The sequence below is a fragment of the Petaurus breviceps genome, unplaced genomic scaffold (assembly GCF_028583685.1).
Source record: "Petaurus breviceps papuanus isolate PSGF00001 unplaced genomic scaffold, PetGlider_PUasm1.0 80, whole genome shotgun sequence".
NCBI lineage: Eukaryota > Metazoa > Chordata > Mammalia > Diprotodontia > Petauridae > Petaurus > Petaurus breviceps.
This window is the reverse complement of record NW_027186540.1, coordinates 6293046-6315891: the sequence shown is the minus strand read 5'-3', so window position 1 is coordinate 6315891 and position 22846 is coordinate 6293046. Positions and strand designations below refer to the sequence as shown.

Below are 22846 nucleotides of genomic sequence, written 5' to 3'. Positions count from 1 at the left end.
TTAATACATGGGGAAGTCTTTCCTCTACCTACAAGTTCATGGCTAGACTTCATAAAGGAAAGACTGGACTAACATTAATATCTTGATACCCTGGAAGTGACCTGCTTAAACTGCTTGCTGATAATTAAGGTGAGCATGCATAAAAAGCTTTTTGTTTTGAGGCTTTCCCTCTCCCCTAGCACCAATTAAAAGAAGAACTTGGGGTAAAAGTTCTAAATTCTAGCTTTGGGATTCAGTGGCAGAATTCTTACAGACTTTTATCAAAGTCGCACAGTATTAAATACGGGTTAATACTTGAGAAAAAGACACATCAATTTTATTACTATGGTGAAATATTTATGTGGCACTATTAAGCTCTTCAGACCCCAATTTTCCTATGCTTTTGAAAAAGTTAAGAATGTGTGAATAAGATATTGCATTAAATCTATACACAGTCCTTTTGCAATGAGGTGAGCTTTAGACTCTGCAGTTTTTGAAGAGAGGTGTGTATGCAATGTATCTCTTTTACATTTTTCTTTTCCAGAACGTTCTCAATACAATGAAAAGGGTTTTCAAAATAACTTACTACTGTTGCTAGTTGCACGCAACTCTATTTTGCTCTGGGACCTTACATTCCAATAATCCAGGTCTCTTTCTAGCTTGTGTTGAATTGTTCAAATTCAGAGGGTGTACTCAAAATACCCCCTTTATTACTATATCCAGCTATGTAGAATTGCAAAGCTAGGAATTTACTTTTTGGTTGTAAGGTATTGTTGGGCTTTCATTTTTATTTAAGAACTCAAGACCCTAAATCCTTCTGAGTCTCATTGAGTTTTACGGAGAAATGATGGAAATTAGACTGAACAATTTTTAGAATCGGATCAACAAATATTTATTGAATGCCCATGATCTGCAATACACTTTGGCCTCCATCTTAGGGGCCTTTCCTCCTGCCCATCACAACTGTCATTGGAAACAGAAGGAACAAATGCTTTATATAGCCAGATCAGGATGGGTTGTCATCCTATTTGGAGACAAGTTCAAATCACATAATATGACTGCTTTGCAATATTTTTATTCTATTTTATTCTTTTCATTTCTTTTCTCATGATTGTCTGACCTTGACTGATGCCCTTTGCCTCAGAATGCCATGAAAGTAGCAGCCAGAGTCTTAAAAGACTGCCCAAGTGGTAAAAGTGCCCTGATGAGTGAGACAGTCTTGAAGTATGGCTTGGTGATGAACTATTTTTTTATGTGGTCAGACTATTTTTTTAAGGAATAGCCTAAATTTGGAAAAGATATTCCCTAGAAATTTGGAAACCTAGTGACAGTGGTGGTGGTGTGAAGATGAGGTTGATGTTGATGGAGATGACTGTGATGACAGTCATCATTATTATCAATATTTTTATTTATTTTGGCCACAGCAAACTTACAAAGACTATGTGTCCATCTAGCACAATGCCTGGCACATAGTAGACAATTAATAAATGCTTATTGATGGATTAGTTAATGCATCTTGCAGAGTCTTTCCATGTTGGAACATTATGTTAAGTCTGAGCAGAAGCATTTAGTAATCAGGGAGAAAAAAAGATGCGTGTGAATGGAGGAAAATGGTCCTTAGGTACAAAGACTTGTAGATTGGAAAGACACAAAAGAATGAAGCTCAGGTTGACTGTGAAGGCATGTCTCACTGGATTTTTTCTAGTTGGTGAAGGCAAGGCACACAGGTACATTTCATTGTCTCCAGGGGCCTGCCAGACATACTAAGTAAGGGTAGAGTGAAGACTGAAAGGGTACTTTTATTTCCATTGAATGAAACAAAAGATATTTATAGGATGATGCATTTGCGGGATGACCTGGTGGTTGGATTGTTCTTGTCTAGGGAGGGCAGGAGATTAAAGTAGCAATGACTGTTAGTATCACAGAGGTCATCTTCTTTCCACGCACACATACCTTCTCCAGCCGCCTACAGGTGTGTGTGTGTGCTTGCGTGTGTGTGTATGTGTGTGTGCATGCGTGCGTGTGTGTGTGTGCACACCTAGTTTGCTGGTCCAAATCTGATTAGTACTGGGTGTTAATGCTATTTTTGTCTGACAGTCTTTTCTGTTATGTCCAACTCTTCATGACTCCATTTGGGGTTCCATCTTGGCAAAGACTAGAGTAGTTTGCCATTTCCTTCACTAGTTCATTTTACAGATGAGGAAACTGAGGTCAACAGGTTAAGTGACTTGCCCAGGGTCACACAGCTAGTAAGTGTCTGAGACCAGATGTGAACTCAGGTCTTCCTGACTCCAGGCCTGGCACTCTATCCACTACATCACCTAGATACCCAATAATTCTCTTAGGGCAATTGTTAGTTCTATCCATCTGTTTGAAATAAATTGTATTTACTTACTTTTTAGTGTACAAGATTCTATGTATCTAGAAGAATGAAAGTACCTTAACAATAAGAGCTGTTCATTTTTTTTAAACTTGTGTCTCTATTGCCTAGTGCAGTGCCTTGCTCACAGTAAGGGCTTAATGAATGTTGGTTAAGTAACAGAGTAAGGGTGACTATCTGAAAACAGCTGAGGCTTTTGAAAAACTCATGATTCTGACTTTCTTTTTCTCTTAGATGACGGAGGGGCGCCGGTGTCAAGTCCATCTCCTTGATGACAGAAAGCTGGAACTACTGGTACAGGTAAATTATTATTGCTTTATTTTTAAGGGTTTTCTCTTTTAATGAAATTTTGGAAAATCTAGTTTTCAACCTATATCCAAAAGGGAGGGAAACTACTGTTTTTCAAATCTTGTTTTTCTAGAATACATAGCCAGGACATACTGATTGTGAAATTCTGGTTGAATTCTTCTCCCCCACTTACACTATTGTAGACAGATCTATATTTGGACTGATGTTAAATAAAAGTCCACAACAACCATTAGCAAATCTTTTTAGTATTACTCCTACTACTTAGAAGATTTTCCTCATACCTAGCCTAAATGCCTCCTGCTTCAAGTTAAGTCAATTTGTCCTTTCATGTTAAATGTGGATGGAAAACAGCTGTCAGCATTCTCCACTTGTCTTCACATATTTTATAAAGACAATTAGCTGCTCCCTTTGTTTTTTCTTTTTAAGAATATTTTCCTATTTGTCCCTCTGAAAAGGCTCAAGAATCTCTCTGTATTTTACATCTGGGAAAATTCAGATCCAGAAAATGAGTATTGCATAAAAGTGAACAAATCCATGTCAGATAAGTCAGAAATGAAATTAGAACTATTCCGGCCCCCCCAAACCCTCACCCCACCACCTTCACCCCAAGTCCCTGGTCTCTAGTTCAGACTACTTTGGAAAATCCATTCATTTCTTTAGAGCCCTAAAAAATAATTAGATCTTCAGATATATAAAATTAATTATAATTTTAATTATATTATAATGATAAAACTTTCAAGAGTTAGTAATTTCCTAGCTCAACTATTTTTTGCTCTGGATTAAAATTGTATGCAAATAAATATTGGATATCCTATTGCCAGCTTCCCAGCTAAGATTCTTGTGATGTTACTATGTGGCTTTTCATTATTGATCATATTTCACCACTGCAGTGACTACAGTGTGTCAGTGGGTTAAAAGTATGCCTTTTACCATTCATTGACTTGGGAAAAAGCTCTGGGAACCTCCTTAGGGTGGGAGGTGGGGAGACAAGACAATGTGTCAGTGGCAGATATAGAGAGAAAAGTGGAGTCATTCTCATCCACTCTCCTCTCCCCTTTCCCCAGTCACATATACATTATTCAAACCTGTCAATATTCAAACAATTAACCTTAAGAGTTGATAGTTTATACTTTTGACCTTAGTCAAGGACTAAATCATGTCTTGGATTTTAGAGGAAGTCTGATGTTGAGTAAAATGTGTTCAAAAAAACTTGTGGCTCAATGAATGCAAGATTTCCAGCTACCAGTGAGGCTCCTGCATGGTTAGGAATCCAAATTGCTTGTTTCTGTTGCTGGGGCTGTTCCTCCTTGGTTTTTGAAAAGGACCAATATCACAGGTGATGATATCCTGACCTGCGCATAAATTGCATTTAAGAGAGGCAGAGCAAAGTCTTCAGCCTCTTCTGAATAGTCAAGAATTAGAGTTGAGGTGTGGACCTGTATGTGTACTTAGAATTTTTTAAACTGAATTTTCTATTATGAATGCTAATAGCTTTGGAAAGAAGTAGTGCTCTAACAGGAAATAAAGGCTCACATGGCACGGGAATTATATCTGATGTCCAGCCTGCCTCATGTGGTCCAGATAAATATTAGCATCATTCTAAGAAAGGCAAAGATATATGTGAAGCTGAATTGGACTAGAGAAAAACCGATTTCAGTTTGTGATTTTTGCAGAAATGTTAGATTATGAAAAAATGAGAAAATGTTCTGTTTACCGATTAGTTGCATACTGTCTCTGTAGTAGCTTCCATATACAATCTGTCTTAGTATCACATTCCCAAGGGACCTATTGCCATAGTACCTAATTGCTTAGCATGGGGTGGGGGGATTATTTTAAAACAAAGGACTATTAAGTGGAAAGCATGATATCCTCCTTTGAATCACATTTCAAACTGGGTAAGCAAAACCTACAGTAACAAGGTCACAGTTCTTAGTTGCTGATTAGTCAAAAGCCAGTTTAAAGATAAGAGATGTCTATGTCTCTACTCCAGAGAGGTATTCTTAAACTCAGAAAAATTTCATAGTATCATAAAGCTATGGAAGGGACCTCTGAGACCACCTGGTTCTACACCTTCATATTACACATGGGGTAACTTAGGACCAGAAAGTTTATGGTCACATAGGTGGTAAGAGTTAGAGGTAGTATTTGAACTGAGGTCCTCTGATTCAAGTCATGAGACATTAATCTATTATGTCACACTATTAATAAGGACAATATCTTTATTCTATAGATATATTTGAAGTACCTGTTATGTTTAAGACACCTGTGCTATGGTTTGTAGCATAGATGATTGATTTTTCATCCATCTGATTTTTAAATAACATACACATTTTGACCTTGTACCCGCTTTTCTATTTTTTTTTTAATTTGTAAGGGTATGAAAAAGAAATCTGATCCATATGGTTCAGATTCATTTGAACTTGAATCACCAAAATATATCAGATACCAAATATTCTTCAATGTTCATAAATGTTTATAACAGGCCTTAAGATAGGGCATTGCATTTTCAAACCATTGGCCCTGGAGCAAAGTAGGAACTCTTCACTAGTTTAACTGAACAAAGGTGGAAAGATTGAAGGGGAAGGCTCAGGGTGAATGCTAAGCTTTATATCATGTATCTGCATGAGAAGACTGAGACCTTCTTTGGGTCCAGGGATTTTCTGATTCTTAAGGCAATGAACAATTTGGAAACTTAAAAGGCTTATCCAATGACAGAAATACAGTATGGTCTTATAGACAGAGAAAGAAGAGCCCACAAGCCAGTTCTTATTTCATTGGTAAGAATTGGAGATTATCAAGAGAATGCAGATTTGATAGACAACTGCTCAGATGATTTCACTGTGTATCTGCCCACCGTGTGTCTTTGAGTAGCTCATTTCTTTCCCTAGATCACAAAGTATAGTTAACCTTTCCACATCATGGGGGTTAGGGACATGGTGCCCCTGCAATTTAAGAAATCTGTGTAAAATTTTTTGGGCCTCTCTTCATACCAGAGCAAAAGTCTGATTTTTTCCTTTTTCTTTTATGGAGTATTTAAAAAGATAAAATATATTGTTATTGTACAATACTATACATATATTTTATTCATTTCTGAGTTCCTAAACTTTTTCTGTGTCATTTTCTGGCTTTCACATGTGGTCTGAGGCTTCTGCAAAACTCCCCAAAATTCCCATTTAATTACTTATATTAATTACCTAATTTAATTACTGTCTATAAAATTTTACTGTATGTCTGTCATTGGATAAGACTTTTAAGTTTCTAAATTGTTCATTGCCATTGCCTTAAAAACCAGAGAATTCCCATTTATTTACTTATATATGGCCTGCCATATATTGAAACTATGATGGGAAAATTCATGATGTGGAAGGAATGACTGTAAAATATGCATAATTCTACCACAAAATGTTTTTAAGAGGCTTAGAGCTTGAAGGAATTGAATTCATGTTTCTGAATTCTTGATCATACCTCAGCAAATCCCTAAAAGTGTGAAGGTTAGGACTTAAAATTATGTACACTGTACACTCCTGAATATCTGGCTGAAAAAGGAAGCATGTTTGACCTGAGGTTCTGCTATTCAATAGTAGCCATTCCTTTCAGTCTCCACTATTATTCTGGCCAATCATAACTCTAACCCAGAAATTCAAATTCCAAGTTAAGGAAATCTTATGGAAATCTCTTCCTGAGCCATATTGTCCTGACTTCCTCTGCCTCATCCTGACATTTGTTGCTCTGCTAAGCAAGACCATGTTAGTTGTATGTTCCCTTTCATTTCATTGGACCACATATGCAATAGTAGACAAAAGTTAGGACATTATATAGATAGATGATAGATGGATGATAGATAGATAGATAGATAGATAGATAGATAGATAGATAGATAGATAGATAGATAGATAGATAGATAGATAGATAGATAGATGTATCCACATATGTTTAGGGGAGGGAAGTCAAGTTTGTGATTTCATGATAGGGGACTTCTTCCAGTGTAGACTGGCAAGACCAACACATTGAGAAATTTAATGACTTGTCCATGGTATCACAGCTAGCATTTTGTATAAGCACTATTTGAACTGTCTCTTTATGAATCTCCAAGGGCTGACCCTTTAACAGCTCTGCCACACATTAGCACACACACATAAATAGCCAGATTTAGAACTATGCCATGAAAAAGTAGTATTGAGCCCAAGAAGTACTTGCTTTTGTAAACTATTAGTTGTGTAAAAAAATAATGACCGCTTCATGGCACTATTGCTCCTGGATTTTTATTCACTTTTGAAGGGGAACTTGGTGTAATGAAGGGAACACTGACTTGGCTTCAAGTAAGACTGGATTTCAGTCTTATCTCTGCCCTTTTCTGTGTGAAGTTGGGCACATCTCTTAACTTTTCTCTGCCTCAGTGTCCTCATCTAGACTTATACTACCTAACTCCCAGGGTTTTGAGGAAGGTCTTTGGTAAACTGCAAAGTAATGAATGTTATTCTCTTTTCCTGCCTGGCACTTTTATGTTGGGGAGAATCTTTTAAGGACAAAGAAAGAGGAAACAGATGTAGACTGTAACTGAACTTTCTAAGTTAAATTAAAGAATTTCCTGAAGGTGGGAATTGTTAAATGTTGTAAAAGAGTGAGTTAAAAGACTTGAGGGCTTTTGAATTAAGGAGAGATTTTCCTGAGTCTGAGATGCTTTGGGTGTGGCTCCTTCATTATATTTTAAACTGACTTGGTATACCCTGGTGATGTTGTTGAGTCATTTCAGTCTGGTCAGATTCCCCATTTGAGATTTTCTTAGCAAAGGTACTGGAGTGGTTTGCCATTTTCTTCTCCAGTTCATTTTACAGATGAGGAAATGAAAGTGAATAGGGTTAAGGGACTTGCCTAGGATCACACAGTTAGGTCTAAGGCCCGATTTGAACTCAGGTCCTCCTGATTCCAGGCATAGCCCTCTATCCTCTGCAACACCTAGCTGCCTATACTCTAGTAGTGCCTTCCTAACATGAAAATATACACTTCACTTGTTGCCCTGGTTGTTTTTTCATTATACCTAGAAGACCAAGTCCTACTATTGGCATTCTACTTTTAGAACTCCCATTCCTTTTTATGTGAGAATTTTACAGAACTAAAATTGCTCTCTCTTAACCTCAAATGGCCTCAGTGAAGTCCATTCCCTTGTTGGCTTAGGAAGTGCCCCTATAAAACAAAATGGCCATTCTCCAGGTTGTCCCAGTATTGCACTAGAGGCAATGCCTCCACTTTTCCTCTGCCCTCTGACACTGAATCCCTCAGTGGTGATCCATAAGCCATTTATAAGTCTCTCTTTCCACTGTAGTAGAAGAAACAAAATTTTCTTACAATGCAGAGGAGTATAGACACTAAACTTTCCAAGAGTATTGAAACAGGATCATGAATTATTGCTATGATAAGCAATTTCCCTGTTTTTAGAGAGAAACACTAGCATGGAAACAACAAGATAGCATACTTACGAGAAACAGAGAATTAACTTGTTTTTTAAAATTGCAGTGGATGGGGTGGCCAGGTAGCACAGCGAGTAAGAGCACCGGCTCCAGTGTTGAGAAGACCTGGAGATCGAATCCAGGCTCAGATACTTAGCACCCACCCAGAAACACCTGGCCATGTAACCCTGAGCAAGTTACTTAACCCCAATTGCTTAGGGGCGGCCAGGTGGCTCAGCGAGTGGGAGCACCGGCCCCAGAGTCGGGATGACCTGGGGATCAAATCCAGGCTCAGATACTTAGCACCACACCCAGAAATAACTGGCCGTGTAACCTTGAGCAAATTACTTAACCCCGATTACTTTAAAAAAAAAAAATTGCAGTGGACTTGAGCCCCAATTTCTTTTTCTAAAAAATGAGGGTATTGGATTTGATGGTCTAAGGTGCTTTCCAACTCTAAAATCTTAGTAAGGTGTAGTGACCAGAGTGCTGGCTTTGTAGTCAGGGAACCTAGTTTCACATCCTGGTTCTGCTATTTGCTACCAGGGTGACCCTTGGGCAAAGTTACTTCATCTCTCTGGGTCTCACTTTCCTCATCCATCAAAGTTAGGAGACTGGCCAAACTCAGCCCCAAAGACAAGATAAGAAAATGCATCTCCCTACCCTCTTTGCAAAGGGGGTATGGGGGGGGGGGAAGGCACTAGCTGTGGATGTGAAACATTCCACTTACTGTCAAATTCAGATGATATGTCGATTAATTTTGACAAGCTTCCTCCCTCTTCTCCTATTCCACCTCTTTTCTTATCCTTTGTTACAAGGGATGACTCTCTATGTAAGAAAAGAGAGGAATATATTTGAAAATGAAGGTAATACAAAAACAAAAGCTATCAATAAATATTTATAATTTTAAACCAATTTTGAGAAGGTTTTCTCTCTCTCCCAAAACAGAGGGACTTAAACTAGTAGATGCCCTTAAGATGTTACCAAGTTCTGCATCTATGATCTTGATCCTAAGAAGTGGTATTTGTCATTTGACAAAGGTAGAAAAAATAAGCAGCAAGGAGGGACTTTGGGAAGAGGCCCAAAATATGTTCAGTGATAGTCTGATCAATATTGATATTGAATAATTCACATTTAAAATTTGTTTCCCTTTTTTTTTGTAAAATATGGTTGTGTTTTTTTTTTTACTTTTACAATTCTGGATATTGATTCCTCTTAAAAGTTTCTTATAGATGCTGGATGTCAAAGTCAAATAATTAAATTGTTCCTGTTTTAAAAAAAAAAAGAAAAGTGGTATTTGAGCTAAGCCTTAAGGGATAAGTAGGATTTCAACAGATGAAGAAGGGAGGGTGGGAGGCAGGCAAAAGACATGCTGCTGTACACACAAGGTGCTAAATACATGTTTCTCTCCAAAGAAGCCAATGATCTCTAAATTGCCATCTCTAATGGCCTTTCCTCAATCCTCATGCTCTAGTACACCCCCCCCCCCCATTATATTGAGACTAACCCAACCCTCTTTTGAAAGATCACAGTGTTACAGAAGAAAGTTTTGTTAAAATGCTGTGGGTACTTTTAAGTGTTCAACTGATTAGACTCAAAACTGTATTTGATTCCAAAATCATACACCTGAATATGAGGGCTTCTCTGGAGAAACTCCTTTCCCACAGTTCTTTTCTCAATGTATTGCTCCCTTTCAACCAGCGAAAAAAAATATTTCTCAACTTCTGGCCATTCTACGTGACCCTTCTCAGCTTGGGAATGTGACCACTTTAGTTACTATCTTCTTAAGCAAAGTGAGGGCAAATCTCTAAAATTCTACCGTCTTTCTGGTGTTCTCTTCCTATGCCAAATGACCGCAATACCTCACACCCTCTTTTCCCAAATTGTCGTGTTCGCCTCTTTCTCTGACCCTTTCCTTTTTCTTACTTTAGTCTTCTCTGGTTATGGATGCCACTCAATAATGTACCGGTTTACCAGTACATTAAAATTGGTCAGGGAATAGGAATGGTGATATTAATGCCAACAGCTCATTTATATATCTTCATTCCTTTCTCTGCCTATCAGCTCCAGAGAAACCTGTTTCTTTCTTGCTTCTACTGTCCTATTCAGGAAGTCAGAAAGAGAAAACAGATAATGCCTAGAAGAAAGCCCAGAGTTCATGCACATCCTTTCACTGGGATCACTCATCACTGCCCTCCTCATGCTAGACCCCACTGAGTAGAATGCACCAGAAATGGTGATGCCATTGAAAGTGCCATAAAAAGTCCCCTTATTTCTTTCTCCTTTCCCTTACTTTCTTAAAGAAGAGCATTCTGTACTCTGTCACTAGCTGGAGCTTGCCAGTAAATGAATTAATAAGGTGAAATGGGGTTGAACTCTCCATAAGAGGAGGTGATGTAGAGGTGTGGCATCATTAGTCATTCAATAAGCATTTATTAAGTACCCAAGTTCTAACTAAATCCCTGACTAGCCAGAGTTCTTTAAGTCACAGAAAGTCTCTGACACAAGGGTCACACTTTACATAGCTGCCTTTTCAGATATGACTCTATATTCTTAGGCATTATTTGTCGTTGTCAATTAATAGGTTAAATACGTAGTCCCTATGTGCTGGGCACTGTGCTAAGTTCTATGGATACAAAGAAAGATAAAAGACGGTACCTACCCTCGAGGAGCTCACTATCTAATGGGGGAGACAATAGGTGAATAACTGCTCGAAAACAAGGAGAGATCAAGAGAGGGAAGGAAGGTACAAATAAATATCTGTTAAAAGACCACTTTGCCTCAGCATTGCTCAACTTAGCAAATTGAGTGTGTCCTCCACTGTTGGCCTACTGGGAGAGGCCAGCTTGGTGTAGTGTATTAGTAGGTTGGATCTGGTTAGAAAATTATTATTATTAACTAGTTAATATTAATAATATAAATATTAATTATTAAATCCAGGATGAACTGGGTTTAAATTGTAACTCTGAGACTACTAGCTGTACTGCGCAAAGTTATTTAACCTCTCTTTTTTTGTCCCTTTTTCATCACTGGTGTAATCAGGATAACAATAGCATCTACTTCACAGAGTTCTTGTGACCTGTGTAAGGCATTTGACGAAACTCAAATGCTAGATAAACATCTTCTATTGTTACTATTTTCTTAGCTTCATTGAGCTATTTGTACTTTGATTTCACTCTCAACCAAACCCCTTAAAATGTCTATTAGAGTTAGGAAGCCTTTAAAAAAAAAAAAAAAGAGGATTAGGACCTTGAATTCCAGCTGAGAACTTCCTGTTTACAGGGTAGCTTAATCCTAAAGATTATATAGATAGGTGGTGTTCACTGATTGAATGGAGACTGTTGGAAGAGTTTGAACTATAAGGTCACAGTATAGGGAATTGAGTGTACTAACTTTGACAAAGAGAACAAGAAGAATAAAGAAGGCCCTGCAAATGCAGTGTGGTGGTGGGAAAGGAGGGAGAAACTTTAGGATTTCCCAGCTAGAGCAATTTCTATGTCCCAAACAGGAAATATATACTTAAATAGTTAACTGTACTTGGACAAAGGGGATGAGGTCACATACCAACTCTTGAGTCATGGGTGGGGAATGTATGAGGCAGTAACTGAGTGGGTTTGTGGCCAACATTTAATATTATATAGGTCCCTGCAAGGATGAACAGTTGGGAGTTGGGCTTAGAGAACCAGTTAACCTGATCCCTCAGGGGACAAATTGCAAATACCAAATACCTACATTGTAATGCTTTCAGGTTCTTCTGCACCTTTGAGACCACCTGTGCTAGAAGTGGGGAAGAGGGAGAGCTAGCCTTGTCTTCCTCTTCACCATTTCTGTGTACTCTACCTGAATCCTTCCACTGATTTTCATTCCTGTCTGACATATTGATTCTCCTCTTTTTGACCTTTGAACTTGTCCAGATTGCCCCTTTTTGTCCCCATTGCCCCTTCAGCTGTTAACTTTTCTCTCACTGATTTGGAGGTGTCTTATGATCACCAGAGTTTAAAACTGGAACAAACTGCCGGTGACAAACCTGAACATTGCTCAGGTGTACTCTATGGGAGTCCAGTCAGTTTAACACTTATTAAGCACCTGCTATATGCATTGCATTGTGTAACTATTTCACTTACTATATAAACTATTAGCAGAGTAATACTGGGGCTTCTGGATTTCAAAAGGCCAAACAGCAACAGGTCGTAATACAGGCAGCTTCCTATCCTAACTTTAACCTCACAGAGAAGCCAACTGATAAGAATACAGATTTTCCCTAATTTATACAGTTCCTGAAAACTGGCATGTAAATGAAATTTTTGTAAACTGAAGTATAATAATAAATGAACATAACATATACATAACTGAAGGCAACATAATAATAGCTTATAGTTCATCTTTACAAAAGATCTTATCTCACTGGATCCTCTCCACTGTCGGCAATCCATCAGTCAACATTCAATTATTAAGTGCTTATTATGTACCAGGGATTGTGATTTGGGGTTGCAAAGACAAAAAAGAAACACCCCCTGCTCTCAAAAATCTTACATCCTGTCAGGAGGAACAACATGCATTCAGGTGGTAGATCCAAAATATCTTCAAAGGCAGTTTGTGGGAGAGGTACTGGCCCATGGAGTTATGGATCAGGAAAGTCTTCTAGGAGATGATTGGAGCTGAGCTTTGAAGGAATCTAGGAATTCTAAGCAGTAGAAATGAGTTAAGAGTGCATTCCAGACATGGTGGATAAACTGCAAAAGCATAGAGTAAGGAGATGGAAGTGTTACTGTTACCCCATCTTTCCTTCTCTTCTAAGTGAAACCTAGATTCCCTAGGTACCTCCAATTCCTCTTTTCTCACCTGCTACTAAACCCTCTGCAGTTAGACTTCTCATCATTCAATTAAAAATATCTTCTCCAAAGTTACCAGTGATCTCCAAATTGTCCACTCTAATGACCTTTTCTTACTCCTCATCTTTCTTGACTTCTCTAAAAGCCTTTGATGCTGTTCATCACCATCTCTTCCTGGATTCTCTCACCTCTCTAGCGTTCATGCTCCAACCTGCCCAATTTTTTCTTTTCATCTCCTTTGGTGCATCTTCATCTACATCATAACCAAGAACCATGGATGCCCCCCCATAAGCTCTGTCTGGTACCCTCTTCTCTTCCTCTTTAAGATATTGGTCATTTTGGTAATATTACTGGTAATATTGGTAATTGATAACATTGGTAATCTTATCTTCCATGAGTTCAGTTATCATCTCTGTGCAGGTAATTCCCAGGTTTATAAATCTAGCCCTAGTCTCTCTCCTGAGTTCTATTCTTACATTACCAACTGTATTTTGGATATCTCAAACTGGATATCCCATAAGCTTCTCAAATTCAACCTGTCCAAAATAAAACTCATTATCTTTTCTCTTCAAACGCTCACATTTTTCCAACTTTCTTATTACTGTCAAGGACAAAATTCTCCATCACTTAGGCTCACAAACTCAGTGTCAACCTTGACTCTCACAGTCACCCTACATATGCTATTTTTTTGTCAGACTTCGTCCTTTCTATCTTCATAATATCTCTTATATATGCCTTCTCTCCATTCATACAGCCATGCCCTAATATAGGCTCTCATTCAAACCATTGCAATAGCCTTCTAATTGGTATTTCTGCTTCAATTCTCACTCCAGTTCATCCTTGACATCAATGCCAAAATCCTCTTCCTAAATTGCTGCTCTGACCATGTCACCTTCTTGCTCAGTAAATTCTGCCGGCTCCCTGTCACTGCCAGGATCAAATACAAATTCCTCTGGCATTTAAAGCCCTTGCAGCCTGGCCCCATCCTGCCTTCCAATCTTCTCATACATTATTCCCCTTCAGGCAATTCATCATCTCTTTGGCCTACTGTTCCTCATGTATGATGCTCCACCTCCTGAGTCTGTCCTTCTGCATTGACTATCGCCTATCACTGAAATTTTCTGTCCCTCGTCTCAGCTACATCAGCTATACCTAGCTTCCTTCAAGATGAACTTCAGAGCCCACCTTCTACAGGAGGCCTCTTTGGTCCCACCCCTCCCCTGTTAGTGCCTTCTCTTGGAGATGACCTTCCATCTACTCTGTGTGTACCTACATATACATATACATTATATATGCACACTTACATATATAGTCTATATGTACTATATGTATGTGTGTATATGTATGTATTGTATGTACATAGTTATATTGTTTTCCCCCCATTAGAAAAAAAAAACACTTTGAGGTCAAGGACAATATTTTTTATCTTTCTTTGTATCCCTAATGGGTATCAGTGCTTGGCACACAGTAAGCCCTTTATTAAATGCTTGTTGACTGAGTGAAAGCAAGAAGACCAGTTTGGCTGGACCGTAGAGTTCATGAAGGGGAGTAAACTGTCCCGGGTAAGTCTGGAAAACTAGAGTCAGAAAGGAAAGGACTTTAAATGCCAAGCAGAGGAGACTGTCTTTGGTAGTAGAGACCGCAGTGAGGGAGTAGGGCAGGGAAGTGACATAGTTAGATGTGGGCTGTAGGAATACCACTTTGGCAGCTGTAGAATATGGACTGGAGAGGGAAGAGACTGGGAGGTAGGGAGGTTAAGTAAGCATTGTTATCTCATTTTGCAGATGAGGCTTGTTGTGGCTAACTCAGTCACCTAGCTGAAAGTACCGGGGAAGAATAAAAGTGGAGAGTCACTACTTAAAGGATTCTCTCAGTAAGTCCATTTGTAAAGCAAAGAAGTGTTTGTTAATGTTACCTCCTCTTAGTTTGTCTTTTAGTTTTCTTTAAGTCAAGCATCCTTGCCTAAGATTTTATGATTTTCAGTGGTGTACACATCATTCAGTTTGCATTATCAATCAGAGGAAAGTTTGTCTATCAGAGAGACGTGTTTCATCCTGTTTTACCTTCTAAGCCTGAAGCTTTAGGTGGCATTGTGGTACAAAATACAGGAGTCATAGGTGCTTGTTGTTATTCAGTCATGTCCAATTCTTCTTAACCCCTTTTAGGATTTTCTTGGCAAAGATACTAGAGTAGTTTGCAATTTCCTTCTCCAGTTCATTTTACAAATGAAGAAACTGAAGCAAACAGGGTTAAGTGGCTTGCTCAGGGTCACACAGCTCATAAGTGTCTTGAGACTGGATTTGAACTCACTTCTTCCTGACTCCAGGCCCAGCAGCCTATCCACTGCCCATCGACCTGAGTTCAAATCCCAGTTCTGTCACTTACTGTAAGTATGAAGTTAACATCTCTAAACCTTAATCTCTTTGCTTGTAAAAAGAAAGAACTGATTTAGATGACCCCTTTCACCTCTAAATCTATGATATGGTAAAAAAAATATATATATATATATACATATATATATATATATAAAATACGAAAGAAAAAAGAATTCAGGAGGAGATAGTGATGAAAAAAAATACCTCTATTATCTAAACATATCATCTAGTATTTTCAGGAGTACTAGCCACTGCTTTCTATTAAATAACCGCTCCTTGAAACCACCTAATGGGACTGATGTTATGGTACTGTAATTCAGGATGGGGAAGAGAGTAAGAGTGAGAAACTTGGTGATTCTGCAGCATACAGATGACCATGCAGATAAGCAACGCAACCTCCAAACACTATCAAAACTCAATAATTGCCCCCTCTTCTTGAAGATGAAATAGAAACGTGACTTTGAAGGTTGGAATAAGGCTACGTTATAAATGTCCCTGTCTAGCAGTCTAATACCAGCTCTCTGTAGCAAACTGTACTACAGAAAAATCCTATACAAAAAGACCATATTGTTGGTATTGTATTGGAAGGTGAGAATTGAAGGCATGTGGCATCCATTCTACATATGTTGGTGATTTTTTTGGGGGGGAGGTAAATATTCCCCCTAATTCTTGAGCTCAAGTTATCACAAATACATGTTCCTGGCTGTTTCCCATTAAGGGCTGTATCCCTTACAAAGTGCCTCAGTATACTAGCCAGATGTTATAACACAATGGGGCAGACTTTTTTTTTTCACATTCAAATGAGTTCCATAGTGTTCTGCAAAGCTGAGAGAGAACATGTGGCTAGCATGGGTTTCTGGAATGCCAGCAATCTTTGAAGATTCCCTGGAGAGCTAAATTTCTCAGGAAATGCTTGATTGCCAGTTTAGAAATGGTAAAAAAAAAAAAATCTTGCTTAGGAAAAGTTTTTGAAAATTCACTTAAAATCCTTTTACTTGTCAGCAATAGACCCATACAATGATACTTCACTCAGAAATAAGCAATAAACTTATGGCTACATTAAGCTGAAAATGGTAACATTATATTTAAGAATCATTTCACTTTCTGAAAAAAAGGTATTCAGATTGTCTCATCCTTTAGTTCACAGGATTTGAAACTGAAAGGGACCTTAGAAATCATCTAGACCAGTGGTAACTGTTAGGAGAGCCACTAAGCCATAGATAAGGGTACTTGCAGGGTGTTTACTGACTTAGAAAGCTATGTATTAATATTATCTGTTTTATTGTATTTTTATTTATTTTGTTAAGTATTTCCCAATTACATTTTATTTGGTTTGGGTCCCACTCAGGAGTGTTGTGGGCTGCATACAGCCAGCAGTGTGTTTGACAGCTCTGATCTAGGGTAGGTATAAAGCCAATCATGAGCAGCTGTTCTGAGGACTGCTGCTGTGAATAACTTTAAGGATCTAAGTGCATACTATAGTGAACTCTCTATCCAGCAATAAACTGAAGCAGAATATTCAAGAAACTAAAACACAACAATATAATATAACATTACTAAGGTGACCACATAATCTTAAACATAACATTCAGTAAGTCACAATCTCTTCAATCAATATAAAGTACCCATTTAAAGTCTTCTTTCATCTTGATTGGAGGCTGGCTTCCAACCCTTCTTAAGCCAATTATCCTTAAGGGGTATGGAAAGTACAAAGGCTATCCACTCCTAGGTCATAGTAAGTCATAGTCTCATTAGTCAGCATTAAGTACCCAAGTTAAGGTCCTTCCATCTTAACTCAAGGCTGACTTCCAAACTCCATGACTCCTGTTCCAGCTCCCAGCTCTTGCCTGGATTCACCCAATTCTTGCCTAGGTAGGCAGCTTTCCAATTGCAGCTCACAGGGACTAGTCCACTCTGAGCCCTTTGCAGTTTTTGTTTCTGGGAAAACAATGCTTAACAGAGCCACAACAATATTTATACACATTAAGGTTAGCAGAATTACAACAATATTCACACTATATGGCATTATCATCTCAATTCACTTTCTGTCTGACAAAGTAAGAGACTAAACTTCTGTCTGAGAAAACCAACAGACTAAACTTCTGTCTGAGAAATTGAACACAAGTCAGCAGTAAAGTCCCAGGACTTCTGTAATCAGCAGTAAAGCCTTTTTTCAGGACTTCTGTAAATGCCAGTAAAGTTCTCTTTCAGGGCTTTTGAATCAGCAATAAAGTCCTCTTCCAGGGTTTCTAGATTAGTGAAAAAGTTCTCTTGTAGGACTTCTGTCTAAAAGGAACAGACAAGGCTTTTGTCTGACAGACCAACAGACAGAGTGCTGAAATCACCAGCATTCTCACTCTCAGTTCTGCTTGGTGCTTGGTCCCAGCTTGCTCTATCTTTTATCTGCTCTGTTCCTTCCTGTTCCACCCTTCCTGTTTCGTCCTTCCTGTTCCACTCTTTCCACAAGTTCCTTGCACTGTGAGTTCCAAGTGATGATGTTAGGCCTATTAAAGGGCATGGAAGGTCTCTAAACTCTCTTAGGACTATTAAGGACAGCACAATGTATACTGTTTCCAACAAAAATTTGATATAATCACAGGCAGGACTCAAAGGCACTTGAATAGCTGACACAAGGGGCTTAAGTACTACTTTACTTGCCATTGCAATAACTGAAACAAAGAGTAAAGTACCACTTTGCTTTCCATTACATTAGGTAACCCCTTCATTTTACAAGGGAAGAAACTGAGGCAAGAGGGATCAAGGGGATGACTAAAGGTCAAACAGATAATAAGTAGTCAAGACTGGAACTCAGTTTCTCTAGCCCCAATTTATTTCTTCTTTCCACTATACCATGCTCTCCTAGTAATAACAGTGCTTGTATAGCAATGCATCATTTAATAATAATAAATATATCACTAAATTAGTACCTGTGTAATTTAAACAGAATATTTAAGGATCCAGATTGCTCAGTGTAGCGCCAACACAATATTCACAGAACCAACAGCAACTGCGAATATGCCAGCATAGTGCTCAATCACAAAATATAACAGGCTCTCCATATATAAGACAGAAGCAAAACATTTATTCAGACACCAGAAAACTGAATTCCCAAACCAGAAAGTTGGATCCATCACAGCAGCAAAGAAGTTAATGCATCATAACACAGTGGAAAGCCACACCATCTTTTAGCCTTCTGTAATATAATGCCAAAAGAAAGGCAACTTCCCAAAGTTCAGAATACCAGCATAGGTGCTCTCCATTTTATTCAGTAACAAACCCAGAACAGAGAAGATCAAAACATGACATCATTCAAAATACAGCATTTACTAAGTGTGATTAAATAATCTCCAAGTACTACCCCACCCCAGGACCTTCCAATCATTCAATTACAAAGTCTCTGTTCTAAATACTTCTCCACCCCTAGGCTATACCTTAATTAAGTCCACCACAAAGCCCCTCTTCTCAAATGGAGATTAGTTTCCAAACATAAGGTCAAAAGTTCCCCACCCCTGGATCACAATTGAATCTACCCCAGAGTTACATCAAGTTTAAACACAGCACTTAATACCCAAATGAAGGTCTTTTCTTCATCTTGACTCGAGGCAAGTTCTCAGCAATCTTAGTTCCTGGGGAGACAAGGCTTAGCAAGGCCATAAGATACATTGCCAGTCCCTTCATGAATTTATCCTCTGTCTGTAGAACAGTCCTAGAACCCCTGAACACATTAGCAAAGCCCTCTCCCAGGATTTCTGTAAACATACAACAAGAAAATCCTTCTTCAGGGCTTCTGAACCAACAGAAAGGCTCCCAGACCCCTGCAACAACAGCACTGTCCTTCACCAGTGGACAGTATTCACTCTGTCTGCAGGACAGTCTCCAGACCCCTGCAACAACAGCACTGTCCCTCACCAGTGGACAGTATTCATTCTGTCTGCAGGACAGTCTCCAGACCCCTGCAACAACAGCACTGTCCCTCACCAGTGGACAGTATTCACTCTCTGTCTGCAGGACAGTCTCAGGGCTTCTTAGCGAACAGCCAGGTTCCAGGACTTCTTCAACAAAAGGACTGTCTTTCACCAGTGGACAAATCTGGCAAAACAACATCAAAACAGACAGACAAAGTACCAGCAAAACAGCCATGTCTCCTCAGTCCTTGGCAGCTCAGGGGGGCAGGTCTCAAAAGTCCAGGGCAATTCAAAGCGGCCACCAGCAATTCTCTTAGTCTCTCTCTCTCCACGAGGTGCTGCTTCCAAAAAGATCTTCTGCCTCTCTCTAGTGTCTCTCCAAATCTACATCACCAGCTCCTCCCAGTTCAGGACTTTCTTTTCACATCAACAAGCCCATCCCACAGGTGGGATTAACAAACTCTGGGTTTTAACACAATCAATTTGAAAACCAAGCCAATACAGGGGAATCTTTAAATGCCATTACTATCACACCTTCCCAAAAACAAAACTTATGAGTCTAACTGTGTCCCTGGGTGTGTCCTCTCCTCCCTCCTTCTCTAACTGCTCTGATTCCCAGCTTCCTGTGGGCTCAGCTCCACCCTTCAGCAAACTGCTCCCATCACAGGCTCCAGTGTGATTACATTCAGCCTATTGAGGGCAGGGAAGATCTTCAAATCAGGGAAGGTCTTCAAATTTCCTTAGGTCCATTAAGGGGCAGGGAAAATCTTCAAATTCCCATTATCATTCCACCCAGACAACAACCTTTTCTACAATTTGTTTTGTATTATGGACAAAGTTTTGGTAAAGCAGTGTTATAAATCACTGCTTCCTTCCTGGCCCTTAAGTGCTATCCCATTTAATGAATTTTTTAGATTTAGAGCTTGTATTAAACAATGATATTACGTTTCAAACATGTGGAAAGCAGCAATGACATTAATAACTCACAATTTCATAGCTTATTAGGTTTATAAATATCTGCTCACTTCTTTTTGACCAAGTGTTGTTAAGGGTAAACAAGGTGAGCCCTAAATAAAAAGGTGAAGTTGGTCCTTTTTCCCAATGGGGACAATTCCCCCCTCTTACCTTCAGATACCTAGTACCCTCTCTCTGTCCCTCCCTCCCTGCTGTCAAACCAAGAAAAGATTTATCAATTGTTGGCATTAATTGATTATATCTTCCTGTGAAGTCATTTGTCAGATTGTTACCTCAACTAGTCATTAGCTTTTTAAGAATTTTTCCTCTTGTTATGGGATAAAAAGGACTGGGAATCATTAGTAAGCTTGCAGAGAGATTTAGGATGTAGTTAGAAGGACCCCTGAATCTAATTTGTAAAGGTAGGCCTAAAGATAACATTGATAAGTTAAAATCACAGGTTCTTAAAGTTGAATGAGACTTAAAAGGTAATAGGAAGTTAAATGTAGGATCTGGAGGGGCCTTAGAGACCCTTGAATCCCAACCCCACATTTTATAGATGAGGAAACAAGGAGTCACAGAGCAGTTCACTGAATTGTCCACAACCACATAGCTACTGTCTGAGGTTGTATTTGAACCTAGAACCTAACTCCAATTCCAGGGCTCTATGTATTAGACCAGGCTCTCTAGACTTCCAGAGACATATTTCTAGACCTTTGGGGTTTGAATGAGCACCAAGTTGTCATAATCTGTTTCCAAAACCAAATACCTTCCTTCTACTTTCCCAATCTCAGGTTAATTCAGGATGTCTACAGCATTCTCCTGACATTATTTTTCCATTCTTCTACCTTAGCCCCAAATTTCCCAGAATACCTAGTAGTTTGACTTTAATACCCTAATCTCTTTTTTTCTGAAGTCCTAGAAAGCATTCTATTTTATGTCATTCATTTCTCTGTAAACTAGTTTGTTTGTTTGTTTGTTTGTCTGTTTGAAAAAAGAGTGTCTTTGAAGAGTACGCCCTTTGTTATTATTACTGTTTTCCTGGCCATCAAATTTTATTTCACTGAAAAACTTAGGAAGCCGAAATCTTGCCATATTTGAAATTTAATCATTGGAGAAGTTTCCAGGTACTTCTGTTTGACATTTATAAAACATGAAAGTGTCTATAATTGGCTTCATAATTCACTGAATAATGAAAATTGTCCTTGGGGATAAATATCAATTGAAGGTTTTATCACATCAGAAGTCAATTCATTTTTGATCCTTTTTCTACCTAAAATAAAAAAAAAAACTATTATTTTATCATTTCTTTCCTGGTGGTAATACAGTTAAGGCTATAATTAGACTTGTTAGTTGTACTGGTCCTTAGAATAGAGCAGAGTACAGGGGCAGCTAGGTGGCATTGTGGATAAAGTGCAGGAGACTCATCTTCCCGAGTTCAAATGCAGCCTCAGACACTTATAAGCTGTATGACCCTGGGCAAGTCACTAAAACCCTGTTTGCTCCAGTTTCCTCATCTGTAAAATGAGCTGGAGAAGGAAATGGCAAACCAATCCAACATTTTTTCCAAGAAAACTCTAGACAGGCTCATGGAGAGTCAGACACACCTGAAAAATAATTGAATGAGAATGACAGAGTTCTACCAAGAACAATCCTCTGCAGTGGAAAGAATGTTAAATTATGAGTTCAGGAGTGCAGGTTGTGGAGGGCCTTGAATGAAGGCAATACGGAACCACTATAAAGTTCTGAAGATTGGTGTTATGGAAGCTAAGTCTGGCAGCAATGTGAGGGATGGAAACACTATAGGGAGGGAATATTACAATGGTGAAGGCAGATACTAACTCAAGGGTGGAAATAGAGGGGATGGATTGGAAGGAAGGCAAAACTTGACAAGACTTGACAACATTGAATATGGAAGGTGAGAGGTGAATAACCTAAGTAAATGAGAGTGCCAGTGACAGCAAGAAAAGAATTAAACAATAAAAGAACCCAATAATGAGAGGAAGGCCATAAAGGAGCATATTTTAAGTGATGTGAATTATAAGTTATGAGGGAGGGAGAATGATTTAAGAGAGGTTACTTCTTTTTTATTTTAGTTTATTTTTGAAACTCTTATTCCTCAGAGATTCTTAACCAGGGCTCTATAAATTTTTTAATAGATTTAATTTATTATTATAATTTTTTATTAAATTATAAATTAATTTAATTTAATTAATTTTTTAATATTCCAAAAGAATTGTTTCTTTATAATACTGTGCTTTTATGTATTTAAAAAACATTATTCCAAGGAATCCCCATGACACAAAAATGTTAAGAATCTTTCCTCGAAGAACCTGCCAACTCATGGGCTAGAGTAGCCTTCATTTCCACTGCTTGAACAAAATGATATGAGAAAGTCGGGCACCACTGGTTGCTTGCTTCTGTTGAAGATACCAATTTCCTTGTGATTTTGTGCTCAAGCAAGAGATGTCATGGTTTTTAGTAAATCTAAAGATATCACCTGCTTGGGATTTTTTGAGTCAGACAGTATCTTCTGGCCTTCAGTAGCCATCGCTTCAGCTTTATGTATCTGCTTCATGCCAGTGTTACCCGATGAAGACCATGGTTCTTCTCACCAAGTCAAGACTCCTTTCACCTACGATATAGGGCTAAGCAAGAGATAATT

At 38.6% G+C, this 22846-nt stretch overlaps 1 protein-coding gene across 6 annotated transcripts in view; it reads left to right on the top strand.

Moving 5' to 3' along the window:
- LOC138176002 (FERM domain-containing protein 4A) overlaps positions 1-22846 on the top strand; it is a 416847-nt gene that overhangs the window by 147179 nt on the left and 246822 nt on the right. For all 6 annotated transcript variants that reach the window (XM_069106685.1, XM_069106684.1, XM_069106682.1 and 3 more), the window contains exon 2: positions 2594-2659. In XM_069106685.1, coding sequence (XP_068962786.1) covers positions 2594-2659 — 66 coding nt within the window. The remainder of the gene's footprint in view (positions 1-2593; positions 2660-22846) is intronic.